General features: G+C 37.1%; 1 protein-coding gene across 1 annotated transcript in view; it reads right to left on the reverse strand.

The window, feature by feature from the left end:
* Nucleotides 1–3,221: 3,221 nt before the first annotated feature.
* The window catches only part of LOC145688893 (uncharacterized), a 399,672-nt gene continuing 387,291 nt past the window's right edge, over nt 3,222–15,602 (reverse strand). Inside the window, exon 2 of the mRNA XM_081763057.1 lies at nt 3,222–3,606. Within this exon, the coding sequence (XP_081619183.1) occupies nt 3,603–3,606 (4 nt within the window). The 3' untranslated portion in view covers nt 3,222–3,602. The remainder of the gene's footprint in view (nt 3,607–15,602) is intronic.

The following is a 15,602-nucleotide window of genomic DNA, read 5'->3' on the forward strand; positions in this document are numbered from 1 at the left end:
CGGAACAACAATGCTTAGTGAAATAACAGTGGGATATCTACTTCCTTGAGCCAACAGTTAAATTACTTTGGCAAAGAAAAGCTTCCGGTTCTTTTTAGAATTAATCTGAATGTTGTCATGTCTACACCTACTGAGTTGTCATTCCGAGTGAATATGAAGCTTGGCTCACTGGTATCTGTGGAAGAAAGCTTTACCACTTAGAAAAGACAGTTTATCTCCAAATATAAATATCACTTTTTGTGCACTTTGCTTTTCCCCTCAATATTATAGATATAAGATGTATGTAGTTTAATTTGTTATGACTTAGATAAAATAGGTTGTCGAAATAGTTATTCACTAAATATGCAAACAGACTAAAACAACGATTAACAAAATAAGATTTATTTAGAAAGGTGACGGGTTACAGTGCTTACATTATGAAAATTACAGTAGAAATAGTATTACATTATGAAAATTACAGTAGAAATTCGAACTATGACATTTCTCAACGGTGTTCTTTCGTTAAGCATATTTAACTCGTATTTTTTAAATATCAAAATAAATTCAAAGGATCACATTTAGCTAGCCAAAAATCTACGGAATACTTGAAATTCTAAAATTTGACAAATAACTGCTTTGTAGATTTAAGAGTAATTTTAGTACAAATATTATGTCATTCTATACTACAGTTGATACTACGTATTGTTTTGACAGCTCGCTGCACGCACTTGTGTAACGTTAATTCTGTCGTCAGCGACGTTACATACGCCCTGATTCTAAATGTTTATGCAATACACAAGATTATCTGGAATAGCTCAACACAGTAATGTGCTTCAAATATATATTATTATCATTCAACTTATATCTTGTTCGACATCTTAAAATATTGTACATTCAGATTACACAACATAGTTCCTCGTTATATGTATATTCTTTTAGTTACTATAGCAACGACATTAAACAGATAAATAAATCGTCATAGCGATGACAAGAAGAAAAATCTCAATATAATACAAAATATTTAAATTATTTCTTTATGTAATTTCTTCTTCTTCTTCCTGATAGCTTGTGCCTTTTAAATAGCCCATTTTGCCCTAAATTTAAAAAAAGTGATACTTAAAAGTACATTAGAAATATACATTATCGTTGTATAATGGCTCCCGAATTATGGGACTTCTTACATTGATCACAATTAAAGAAAGAATCCTGGACCGTTAGTCATTTCGTATACAATATTTATCTTAGCTTATGAATCACCCTCGTATATATAAAAATTGCAATTCATAAAATAACATTATTTTCATTTTATCTCAATATTTTTATATTTATTCCATAATCAATTTTAAGTCTATAAAATTACCGACGATAAGAAGATATTCAAAATGTGGTACGTTTGTTGGTTATTTTTAGGTCCTAAATAGATTCTTTAATTCGATGCTATTTATACTCGTTAACAGCAAATTGATGTAAGTTAGGATACAGTGTAACAAGTTTTATTTATTTGGGCATATATAATATAAACTTGATATACAATATTTGCATTTAATGCATAGATGTGATTGCATAAAATTCAGACGAAGTAAGAATTACAATGAAATCAGAACAATCTTCAAAGTGAAACAAAACGAAACCAATTAATAGCACAGAAAGAATAATCACATAATAAAGAATTGGTTACACTAATGACTAATTTGAAACTTCGATATTATCGATATTAATATTAGATATGACTTCTGAAGGGACCAGCTTTTCAACTAATTGCATCCATTTATTTTTGGTATGCTTTGACGGACGCCATAACTTTAGTTCGTCAATATTTCGTGAACCCAAAAGTTTACCAGTCTTTACATCCTTTAATTCGAAAACTTTGGAGTTAACTTGTCTAATACATAAATAAGATCAAACATATAAATCGCAGAAAATTCTCTTCAATGATGCATCACTTTGTGGATGTAACCTCACAAAAACCAGACCATTCATCTGAATCTTAAATCTACCTGTCTGTTGATATTCAATCTTTTGGTTTTTCAAAAGAAAATTTCGTGTTCTAGGAAGATGTACCATACTGAGAAGGTGTAAATCATCCAATTCATCATTCTCATTATGTTTGACATTAAAAATGCTGTTCTATGGTTTTTATTGAATCAGTTCCATTATTAATATTTGCCGGAGCAACTCCCAAGGTATCGGAAACGGAATAGCTTAAAAAGTAGGTAATTTCCGTAACATACTTAATCCAATCGGTGTGTTTATTTTTACAACAGTGTCGAAATAACATACCAAGATTTCGGTGAACATTCTCAACGATAGAGCTGCTAGGATGGTATGAGGTAACAAAATTACTTCAATATTGGCATTATTTTTTGCACGAATAAATACATTACTGCGAAATTGCCCACCGTTATCGCACAAAATATGTTCAATCGGACCACAATGTGGTATGTACACATTCAAAATCCGATGTACAATTGCAGATGAAGTTGCCTTTCGTAAAGGATACGCCACTTAATATCTTGTAAAAACTGTCCTGACAGTCAAAAGAAAAGTATCACCAGTAGGTGCTCTAGGAAGAGATCCATACAAGTCAATTGAAATGAAAGAATGAGGTTTCTCAGGCATAATTGACATCATTGGTTTATATATAGATTGGAAGTTATGCTTAATTCTCATGCATTCTTCGCAATCATTAATACAACTCTTAATTTGCGTCCTAAGTGATTTCCAATAAAAGGATTTACAAATTAGTGTATATACTTTCAAATATCCAAAATGAGCAAAATCATCATGATATGCTTTTAATATACGAGGCACCAATGTCGGGGGAATGCAAATTTTCTTTCTATTTTTAAATTTAAAATCTTTAATCAAAAGTACATCATTAGATATTTGACATAGAGAATTTCAATTACGAGGACAACCACAATCCTGAGGGCAAGAAGTTAAATGATACATAATTTTGGAATAATCTTCATAATTCTTTTGGTGTTCTTTCAATTCCTCAACGGATATTTTGGCTATCTCATCCTGTAAAATTTTGAAGGCATTTATAGATAACACTCGGTGATTATCGTCATTACCGGTGCTCCCTTATTACCGGTTACCCGGGACATTATCGTTGTATTTGGTGATGAGTGTTGAGTGCTGTGTTGCCTGCTTTTGCGTCGGGTATTGAAACACGAAATTGTTTATTGCAAGTAAATCTCAGTTTTATCAAATTAAATGACACAAAAGAGAACTAAAAAGAATACTCTCAATAACCAGCAGATCCACTACTCAAGTTGACATTCGACTAAAACAATGTGCATTGGTTTATATTCAAATTGGCAAAATGCGGAAAGGGTGGAATGTTTACCATTGCAGAGTGAGAGAAATTAGCCACTATAATTGGCTGAACATGCTATTGCCATAGAAACAGTTCTTTTTGAGTGATTGTTATTACCACGTATAGGAAGGAAAAACAGAGGAAAGCAACTGTCAGAAAGCAAAAGTTGTATCAAATGAAGTATAGTAATATTAATTTATGTATTAAGATAACATTAAGTAGCAAAGATTAGAATTCTGAAAAATACTCACATTACCATTCTTTTTAAAGAATTGACAATTATTATCAAGAAGTGATAAAATTACCTAAAACGAGAAAAGAAAAAAATAAATTAGAATATTAATGGTATACTCTATTAAGTGACTAAATATATTTTAAGTAATTTAAATCACCAAATAGATTTTAAGGAGAAATAGGGATAGCTAGTGTTACAATACAGCAGTGCACTTAAGACCAATAATACGGATATTTATAAATAATGAAAGATATTAAGACATAAGAAGTGTTTTAATGACATATATAAAGAATGATATTCAGGGTATCTACAAAGGCTGACCCCGGTTTTTTTTTTTTTTTTTTTTTTTTTCAGAAATGGTTCCAAGTGGAGATTTCTGCTAACACACAGTGCATGTACACTCATGTCGAAAATGATTGTCGCATATCTATAACTGTCTTCTTGTAAGAATATAATTTGATAACGATTTTGCAGGGTACTTTTAATACTGATACTATGGGTATAACCGGAAAATGTATTTTTGTGGTAAACTTCATAGGAAAAGAATTATAAATACTAAAATTAGAATGAGTAAAACAAAATGTTGCTAAATGGACAAGAACATTTTATTTTCGTTTTATTGTTTTTATTTACTGCTCTTTTGACATGAAATTTGTCACTTACATGTCTTTGCAGATTATACACATACTAACATTATAAGAAATACCAGGCAAATTCGTTATCAAATTATATTCCTACAACAACATATTTATAGACATGGGACAATGTTGGACATGAGTGTACCATGGAGCCTCCTGTTTGAAGTGTTTGTGATAAGTATGTGACCTTCGGTGGCCGGAGGGCAGTAATCAACTCAAATGGGAAAGTGTGCCAAATTGGATGGCATTAGAAAGCTCGTAAGAAATTAATGATAACGTTCATCCTATATCGATACACCACAAAGATTAGGAATGGTGACATGTCAAACTACAAGTTCAATCCTTGTTACAAAGATGTAAATAAAGTCTGAGCCCGGGCCATTTTCTCAGAAACGATCGAAGTTGGAAATTTCTCCTTAACACGTAGCGCATGTTTTGTGAAGACCCACTGTTAAAGTGCCCACAATAAGTGTGTCATCTCCTGGGAACGAGGGGTATGGGTAAACTCAAAAATTTCAAATAGTAAATTATTCCAAATTGGATGGTATTCGAAAATGCTCTTCCACCCTGAATACACAACTGAGCACCCAGAATAAGGTTCAGGTTCTAGTGCAACGATGACATACTGAACTAATGATCGTTACACTTTTTTGTTCCTTCGTGTAACCAAAGTAACATTTGATATGCTTTCAAAATCAAAATAAACAGTCTTCTTTTTCTTCTTATCCGGCTACTGACTAATTAACTTTTCCGCCCGAACGTAACTTTCTATCGAACAGTGTCCATAGAAAGATATATTGATAGAAGTAAAAACATAGCTTTGAAGAATTGCCAAGTAGATGTGAAAGAAGTTAGATTCTAGTTAACTATAGGAAGACAATCTTATAAGAAGGGTCAATGAAATATTTTAATATTTGCTTTCCAAGATTGATAATAAAAGTAGGATGCATCAAAATGTTTGAAAGTTAAGCTTTATCCAATCAATTTTTCAGCGTCGTTTCTAAATCGATTCTTTTCCAATCGGGATGTAAATATCGATACTTGCAATAAATTCGACCTACATAGTATGCAATACATGTTGGGAGAGCGAATTCGAAGAAAATATTCGTACCATACAGGAAGAATCATCATGGGAAATTGTAGCTAGCAACTTCCAAGCTATGAGAATTAATTGAGTTCACTCGGCGATGCGAACCAAAGCTAATACTCAAACGACAAGATAGGATAGATACAAGCTCTCATACAGGACCTTCCTCCTTAGATCTGTGTTGAATAACTATACATATTCTTAGTGAAAGCAAATAGTCCAGTCAACGAAGATCCAAAAACGCTGATTAGAAAAATAATAAATCGTGTAGTTTTGAAATTTGGCACAGTTTTAGCTGAGAGTGTTCTAAACAACAGACTAAAAGTTCCCGAGGGTAGAGGGTTGGAGGAGATTTAATGATAGACTTTTGTTCATTATTTTCTTAAATATGTTAAATACTATGAACCTTATGCAGAGTCGTTTTTAGCGTTGTATTAATAGGTTGACTAACACGTGATGCTAACTTCCGTATTTAGAAATACGTAAGTGAAGGTAACAACCATTTATATCGAAAAAGGTCAACCTCTACTTTTTCACACGTTTGTCCAAGCACTTTAGGAGAGATCAAGTTAAGTGAGTCCCATTCTCTCTTATAATGATTTCTAATACTGTATTAGGACAACTGTAAATGGACGGAGACGTCCATCAAGCCCCACACTTCGGAGTCACGTTGGAAATAGCCCCAAGAGCCTCCTGTATATGGCCCCACGCTCGGGAAGCCAAATGAAAAAGGTGTGAGGAGCCCCAGGCTCGGTGACACATGAAGAATTTACCTTTCAAGCACAGGTGTGCTGCAATTTGCATACGACATGAAGTGTCAAGCAAGTAAATTAGGCTGAGGCTCTGTAGAGAGAAGAGGAAGGCATACCAGTGATGGTGAGGTGTGTCTCTCTCTCTACATTTGACAGCAGTCTTACGTCACACCTGAGAAGACTGTCTGTCATCGTGGGTTCCATGAACTATGGACTGTTTGGTTGCGGTAGAGACTGAGTAAAAAAAAAAATTTGTTGAGACTCTTAAAACAAAACAAAGATTTAATTTTGATAGAATAATCAAAAAAATGCCCCTATGTAGATCTATGCTACATTTAAAATTAAAAAGAAAATCCCGATTTTGAGATCTACACAGGTCTCATAGTTCATGTTTCCCTACCCTGATTGTACGCTCTCGAAGCGACTCATGGGCTACACCATTAGTAGCAGCTCATGTAACATGAGACTGAGTCTAATGATACCAACAGAATACATTTACAAGGAGTACTATTAGCAGTAAGTTACATGAAGTCGCCGAACGAAGTCCACCTGAAAAGAACAGAAGTTACAAAACATTTTAGATATATTTTTGTACTCACCAGGCAGCAAGTTAACCTTCAGGATTCATACGGGAATTGTAGTATACAACAGACGTATAAGTAGATTTTCATACTTATTTAATAGATCCTTGGCGGAATTGAATTTGAAATATTTACACACGATTTCACAAACAACACTTGTACACGAAAGAAAAAAAAAATGATACTCGTTTTTGTGGCCAATGTGTTTTACTTATACCAATAGTTCTAGTCCACGCGTGATTTAGTTTGTAGTTTTCACAGAAATGTCCTGCATGAGTCCAGTCTTCACTGTTGTCTGAATCCTCCAATCTGCATGCATTCTTCCGTATATGCGTGACGTAATTTTATCCCACATAGTACGGTTTTTGATGATAAGTCTTTAAGATCACGTTGTCTTCGTCGATCTCTGCATTGGTATCTCCCTGTTACAAGTTGAGAGTTACTGTCATCACTATTACAGTAAAGGTGACATAGGCTCGTCACGCCTTACTGTATTTGGTGCTCGGTGGTGCAAAAAGTCCCACTATTTAACTTTCACAGGTTAAAAAAAAAATAACTGTTTCTGCTGATGACAGATTTGCAATCATATTTGTGTATTAAACACAAAACAAACTGGTCGAAGGTGTGCTCATTGTAAATGTGAGCCACACGGTGAGTCCACCAACACTCGTTACTAATCTCTTTATAATACGTACATGTTCTCAGATAATAGCTGGTCTTGGTGTACAACGAAACACCCCTAACTATATGTACGCAGATGTAACTACAGCAAGTTACTTAAAAAAAAAAATACACTCCCGATGGGGTCATATATAGAAGATATTTCCCCTTTTTTCTATCTAAGCACTACGTGATACATGTCATAGTAGTTGCTATTACACTAGCGAAGACATGATAATGTAATGTCTCTAAATGAAGTGTTCTATGAACTAAGAACTCAAACGAAGTAAAGTCTCACTGAACGACGTGTAGTGTCTCCTGACATGGAACGAAGTGTCACTGAACGATGTGTCCTGTGTTCAAACTAAGAACGAAGTGTGTTACTCAACGACGTGAATTGTCTCGTTGCTCTAACCGAAGTGTGTCGTGACCTCCCTTGCGACCATAGTTATTAGGTCCGCTGGAACTTGAAAAACCTAGACTCACCTTCAGTCTACCGGTTTTCTTATGGTCAACGTTCTCTCTCTCTTTTGGTGACAACCGAAATTCCTAAATAGGTCACCACAGTTATGCCCTAATATTATGTATATAAATACACTATGGTGAGTTTCACATACTTTACATGATTCTTTGATCTTCTGTGAAGATTTTGATGTATAGCACAACATATGTCATGTACCGGAAGACTATTTAAACAATTAAGAAAACAAAACATATTAGAAAAAATACATGTTCCCCCTTCCATCAAGAACTCACGTGACAGGTAGTGACATCTATACCCAAACAATGTCTGCAGCGGGGTGTAATCTCAATACAAACTTTTACTGAATTTCACTCATCCCTGCTTATTGAACAAATATGCTGCAAAATCTAACCTTAGATTAATAACATTATACAATTTACTATATACATACATTATAATACATGACTGTCATTACCTTAGGGGTGGTTAATTAACATATATGTCTTCCGGATACATTGGTGGGCAGAAAGCCCCTTCCATCTTTGCAGACGAACACCGTCCAACGAGTTCAAACAACTGCCTGTAAATAGTACTGTCAAAACGTACTGAGAGAGTACGTGATACTGTCGGACATGTGACATACCGTGTTAAATAATCATAATATATAGACGGTTGCATCCAAGAACCTTTTAAATTTGAATAAAAACAAATTTTCCAAAACCAAATCACAATTTCAAAAACATATCACTCCGCGCTAAGGTTGTCGATAGCTTCGTTTTTATCGGCCCAGAGCCGTGGCGGAGGAGGCGGGTAAGGTGACAAAATACGTCATCAAGAGAGTTTCTAGCACCTTATTGTTCCTAAAAAACAACACTACTGTGTGACTAGTATACAATAGCCATGTACACGACTGAACGGCGCTATATTGGAGAGTAGCCAACCCATCTCTCATCCACTAGTCCTTGACATATAGTTGTAGTCCTGCGTACAACTATTTCTGAATAGGCCAAAATCTAGTCTGGAAACTCATAGTAAGCTGGAAACAGTTGTACCATCTTAGTTGCTGTTCGTGTGTGTTCCGCTGGAGGCTATGAGTTTGCTGAACTTCAGTTTGAAAATTTTGAAATGCTCTTCCAGAAAAAAAAAAAAAAAACTTTGTACTCGAAGTTCTTCCATCTTTTCCCATGAAAATGATGTGAATTTAAAACAAATTATATACATCTTGTTGGCTTTTACATCTAATTATGCATGATTAAATATTTAAATGAATTGATATAAAATATATGTGGTTACACATTTACATATAATTTCCATTTTGATATGCAAAGATTTTGATATGACATTTGCATATCAAAATTTAAATAACGTACGCACTAGGTCTTTACAAATTCCCCCCTTTCGATATGTTTTGAGAGTAAAGATACTTTAGCTATCAAAGCTTATCGAAATACATCATTACATACAAGTATATACAATAAGTGCGGACGTAATAGAAAATACTTTAACACAACAATACTGATTAATACATAATAACAACATGAAAGAAAACTTGTTCCCAAAATAATCTAATGGCATAATACATACACAAAAGTTTTAAACTATTAATGTTACACGTAACACAAAATATTTACATGAATGTAACACGAAGAGCTCAGTTCTTCTTCGTTGTTTCAGCAATCTCTTCTTCAGTTGCTGCAATTTTTCTCTGACTTTCAGGTTCTCTTTCTTGATACCGCTTAAGCAAGTAAGCGTTTCTTTTCATCACTGCCACTTTAGTCTGTGGGTCAGCGAGAGTATACACATTCTTGTCAGTCTTAGAGAGGATCAACCAGGGTCCAGAATACATCAGTAATATTTTCTTCGAAATTCCGGCCAAAGCATCAGATTTCGGAAATACACGTGCTAGCACTAGCTGTCCTACATCATACTGTACCAAAGTATGATGAGAATCGAAGTATTTCTTCCTGGCTGCTGCATTCTTCTTCAAGTTCTTGTGTGCTACTTCCACGAAGTAATCCTTATCTACTGGCCGTTCAACTTCGGGTATTTCAAATATTCTGGCAACGTCAGCAGTGGACGAAACTCCCAGATGCAGCTCATAAGCTGAAAACCCTGTACTAAGATGTTTAGCACTATTCAAGCATCTTTCTACTTTACTTAAATGTCTTGGCCAATAACGTTGATTGTTATGGCAATACTTTCTCAACATCCTGGTTGTACTCTTCACTACTGTCTCTGCAGGTTCCGCTTGAGGGTAATAGGCAGTAGACATGTAATGTTTCAGTCCTAATGCCTGAATCTCTCTCTTCCACTGATTACTGCAGAATTGGGAACCGTGGTCCGTCAATAGAATTTCAGCTCGCGGACACAGTTTGAGAAACTGTTTCAATTTCTGTAAGGCCGTGTGTGTGGTTGCGCGACGACATGCGAAAAGACCAATTAATTTGGAGAAAATGTCAACAAATACAAGTATGTATTGGACACCACCTATACCTCGCACTAGTGGTCCACAGAAATCTGCGGCGATGAACACACCAGGCTTCTCAGGAATAATAGAGTTTAGTGGCCCACACATGTAGGTGTGTGGGGCAGTAGCCTTCTGACAAATGACACATGACCCGCAGTATTTCCTTATCTGCTCTCTCATTTTTGGCCAAGTGTATGTTTCGACGAGCTGCGGTATCAGCTTCGAAGCGGATAGGTGCCCACTTTCATCGTGGTGGTACTGCAGAAGTGGTCGAACCAAAACTTCTGGTATACAAATCTTTACACCATCCTTATCTCTTTTACATAATCTTCCACTAAACAATATATATTCGTGATGCTGACTTTTTATTTTCTTCGACGTTTCGGCACTCTGTGTCGCCTTCTTCAGAGGACCGTAAAAGGCATCTGACGATTGCAGTTCTGGCAACACTGCAATTAACTTCCGAAGTTCACACGGAACTTCCTCTAACAATGACATTAATGTCTTGCGTAACACAGGCTTACTGTCAAAATTTGTCACGTTACTAGACTGTACTGGGTAGCGTGAATGATAATCCGCTTTATTGTCTTTTGAGCGAACAAATTCGAATGAAAAATCTAAATTTGCGAGCCCTAAGGCCCAACGTGTGATACGTTGATTCGTCAATCGACAATGTAAAATGAACTTTAATGATAAGTGATCGCTGCGAACTCTAAATTTCCTTCCTATCAAATAATATTTGAATTTAGCGACACCCTCTACTAAGCTCAAAAGTTCCTTTTCAGTAATCGAGTACGCCCTCTGCGCACTATTGAAGACTTTTGAAGACATCCCAATGATTCTGTCTTCACCATTGTCGTCTATCTGATATAGGATACTATTACAACTCCTATCACTTGCATCCACTTCTAAAATGAATTCTTTATCAGGAAGTGGTTTCTTTAAAACGATTTCTTCTTGAAAAATCTCTTTTATTTTTACCAAGGCATCATCATGCACTTTTTCCCATTTAAATTTCGTATTCTTCTTCAGAAGATCAAAAAGTGGAATTAGTACCTCAGAATAACGATTACTGAAGGGACGATAATGTTGGAGGAAACCTATCAACTGTCTAACTTCCTTCACCGTCTTTGGAGGTCTAAAATTTACTACTTTCTCCATCTTTTCCCTGTCTTTTCTGATTCCTTCAGCAGACAACTCGAAACCTAAAAGTTTGACATGTGTGCGTGCAAAAACACATTTCTTTAATCTGAGCGTAATTCCGCCAGTTTCCAGCCTAGTGAAAACTTGGTCTAGATGGTCTAAATGCTGTGTAAAATTGTACGAGCCTACCGCTAGGTCATCGACGTATGTTTGACAAAAGCTCTTTACATCATCTCCTAGTACTAAATCAAGTGCCCTTATACAGGAAGACAGAGACGTCTTTGTACCAAATGGTAGTCTGACGAAGCAATATGAAATGCCTTCGTGCACAAATCCTAGATACTTTTGAAATTCCTCTTTTACACGTACTTGAAAAAAAAAATCGACTGCATCGAAAACAGAAAAAATATTTTTGTCGCTCAACTCTTGTAAAACATCAATGGCGGGGATTGGTTGGTCTGTTTCTGCCAAAGTGACCCGCGAAAGAGGGCGCCCGTCGATACATAGGCGTAACTTCCCATTCTTCTTCGGTACTACTACTAGTGAATTGCTATAAGGCGTGGCAGCCTTTTTCACTATTCCCCATGCTAGAAAACGATTAATCTCATTCCTGACCTGATTCTGATAACAATGTGCAAACGGGAACATTTTTGAACGAATCGGTTTTGTGTCGGTTAGATGTATCTCATGTTCATAACCTCTAATGCAACCGGGTCTCTCATCAAACAGCTGTTTATGTCTTATGAGGAGGGAGGTGAGTTCTGCTCTCTGAGAATCAGTGAGATCAGTGTAGCCATCTACGTGCTCTTTAATATCACGCTCACTCGCGCGTGTTTGAAAATTTTTCCACTCTTCTGGTGAAAATACGGTTCTGGCCAATTCTGTGGGCGTCGGGTATACTCTAACCTGCGACTTTACGGGTGGGTTGCTCTCAATTAGCCTATTCTTCCCTATCTCCGTACCCATCTCATGAATGCCAACTTGTCTACCTCTTACAAGTGAATAACCGTTATTTGGATCTCCGCCTTCGAGATCGTCAAAACTAAAAATCTCCTCAATATTTCTTAGCACTAGATCTTCATTTGAAATTTCGACGTCTTTGAAACTTACATCTACTTCTACTGGCTTCTTCAAACTGAACACCCCTCTCCCATAGTCTAACACAGCGTCAGTCTCAGCAAAGAACTGAGAACCAAGAATCAACTTTCTATTCAACCCTTGCACTACTAATGACACAGTTTCAAACTCTTCTCCATTGATCGTTACTTGCAATAAAATTTGACCAAGAATCTTAGCCACACTACTTCCGAATGCTGATGTTACTTTCATATTATTTGTTCTAAGGAACGCAGGTCTGGGGTTACTATTCTGTACTGTTTGCCACAATTCACTACTGATCGCGTTGATACTCGAACCTGAGTCCAACAAACCAAGTACCGGCTGAGCGAACACGATAACTTCAATTTCAGGTAAAGTTATCACATTATTTCTAACAACTAGGTCATCACTAGTATCTAATAAATTATCAAAAATAGCATTTGCCTGATCATATTCTGTTCGATTCAACAGTATTACGTTTCCATTTCTCAATCTCAATTCTAATTTCTCACTATTTGTATCAAAATTAACTAAATTTTCCTTAAAATGATTTTTCTCAATAATTTCCTGGCACTGATTACAATTCTCACTAGCATTTACATTTACTTCTTTGACCAATGTCTCATTTTCATCGATTTCATTACTCGAAATTTCCAGCACACATTCAGTTACATCATCCGACCTCATTGGTGTGTAATCGCTATCCTGAGATTCCACGCTAATGGGATTCCAAATGTGTGCCGAATGTCCTCAGTTACGAGAAACATTCAGGACACGCCCATTGTTGTCGGACTGTACTTGTCTCGAAGTACTTGCCCGAGTCTCGTCTCGTGTATCGTACACTTCAAGAACTTGTATCGGTTCGTCTCTACTATTTCTCATCTGGTGGTTAGGCCTATTCCTATTGCCTCTGTTGCTACCTCTTGTACCTCGGTACGAACTAGTTCCGTTACCTCTGAATCGATTCTGTCGGGATTCATTACGAGGATTACTACTAGGCTCACTAATCTCATTAGATCGTTCTAGCCTGCCCCTACTATTTCTAGTATACGGCCCCTGCTGTGCTCTGTTACGTCTCGTGTTACGTCTGAAGTTCCCCCCTGCTGATTGATTGTTTTCCGTCACTTCAATCATATTTATGTTTCGTCGCTGCTGGTTATTACCGTTCTCCCTGTGCGTTAATTGTACTTCATTTACTAACGCGAGCAGCTCTGAGATGTTTTGTGGCTTCGCACTGATCAAACACCTACAGATCCACTGAGGAAGCTGTCTCGGTAGTAATTTCAAAAGATTTTGTTCGGACAAGGGAGGGTCCAAAACAGCATTTCTCTGCAGCTGAGTGAGAAGGTACTCACTCGGCTGTCTGAAAATTCGAGGGTCATAATGACTCATTAGCAGGGTTGCACGCAAGGACGCTAAACGATCGGAGCTTAAGTAGTTTTTCTTAAATTCCTCTATGAAACTAGTATAATCGGTGATCTTGAGTTGCATCACTTTGTACCATTGTAGACTGATTCCTCTTAACGAGCGTGTCAAGAAGCTCAGTCTATGCTCTGGCGCTACTCCAGTTAATTCGAAATAATTATCTAAATCTACTAGATAATTATGGGTAGCTGATTCGTCTTCATTCCCATTGTATGTCGGTAGTTTCAGGTCTCTGTGCAAGAACGAGTTCATTGCAGTGGCAAGTTGGGCAGCTTCGCCACTACTTTGAACTGCGTGAACGCTTCCGTGTCCTCCCACATGCGATGTTGATGGCACAGGTTCCCTACTATTACTCGACAACAGTACAGGCGGGGCTAACAAATAGCTCGTGCTGGGACCTCTGTCGACAACTACTCTCTCCTCTGTTTGTTGTGTCTCGTTCTCGCTAGAACGAGACGACAACCCGTCTCGTGTAGTTAGTAGTGTCTCTATCTCTAGCCGTGAACTTTGTTTTACTTTCTGTATCTCACGAGACATTTCGTCTCGGAGATCCTTGATTTTGTCTCCCAGCTGTGCTGTGGATTCAGATCTCAGTGCAAATTCACTTTGCACTGTCTGAAGTTCAGCTCTGATTTCGGCCTGACTGCCTACAATGTTATCTATGCTTCGATCGACTCTCTCCATGCGCAAGTGCATGCTCTCTACTGCATGATCGATGTCTGTTTGTTTGGTGGAGAGGTCGCCTATCCTATCACCGAGGTCCTTTGATCGATTCTCGACATCGCTGATTTGAACTGTCAGTGAACTTTGAGCATCTTTCACTGACTGTTCAACTTTTCGGATCTCACTACTATAGGATGCAATCGAGACTTCATTAGACTGTACCCTGTCGCTAACTTGTTCTAATGAAGCCTGTATCCTTTGACTTGTACACACGAGCTGTGTCTGCAGCTCCAAGTTGGAGGTGTCAAGTCTCCTATTTACTGACGCAATTGATTCGTTCAATTGCTCAAACTTCCTATTATTTTCTGCTACAAATGAGTCTATTCTCCCTACTAGAGACTTTTCAAGTTTTTCGCTATTCGATTGGATACTAGCACTTGACTGCTCAATTTTAGCCGTAATAGTATCTAGAAATCCACTTAGTAGCCTCGATAAGTCAACAGTCGTGACGAATTGAGCTCCGGACTGCCCACTTCCGGTCTCTACGACTTGACTTCCGGTAGGTACTACATCATTTTCCCTGGGTGTTGCCTCAGCTGTGTTTTCCTGGACAGGTTGGCCACACGGTCCATCAGCTGGGTTACTGTTTTCTCTCTCAGTGACGTCACCGGAACGTAGGTGACTGTCACCGGTTCCTGAACCTACTATATCTTCAGTGATTCTATCTACGCCTGATTCACTATGTACACTTTCTATCTCATTGACATTCTCTATGCTATTGACGGTAACATTATTACTAGTTATATCTTCATCCAGCTCAATACGCTGAGCGTACACGTCAGATCTAAATTCCTCTTCCATCTTACGCGTCTGAGCTCTCGTTACCGGCATTTAATTAAAAACAAAACAAACTCTAAGTTGCCTAATGGTTATTACGCCTAAACTCTTTCCCCCCTAATTTTTATGCAAATACACATGACACAAAATTTTCACTCATAATAAATACTTTCAAAAACAAATACAAGGCACTGTAACAAGGTTCTTGGATACCATGGGGACTATGTTTCAAACTATCACGCGGCATAAGAG

This window comes from Thermobia domestica, chromosome 7 (assembly GCF_964235325.1).
Source record: "Thermobia domestica chromosome 7, izTheDome1.hap1.1, whole genome shotgun sequence".
Classification (NCBI taxonomy): Eukaryota; Metazoa; Arthropoda; class Insecta; order Zygentoma; family Lepismatidae; genus Thermobia; species Thermobia domestica.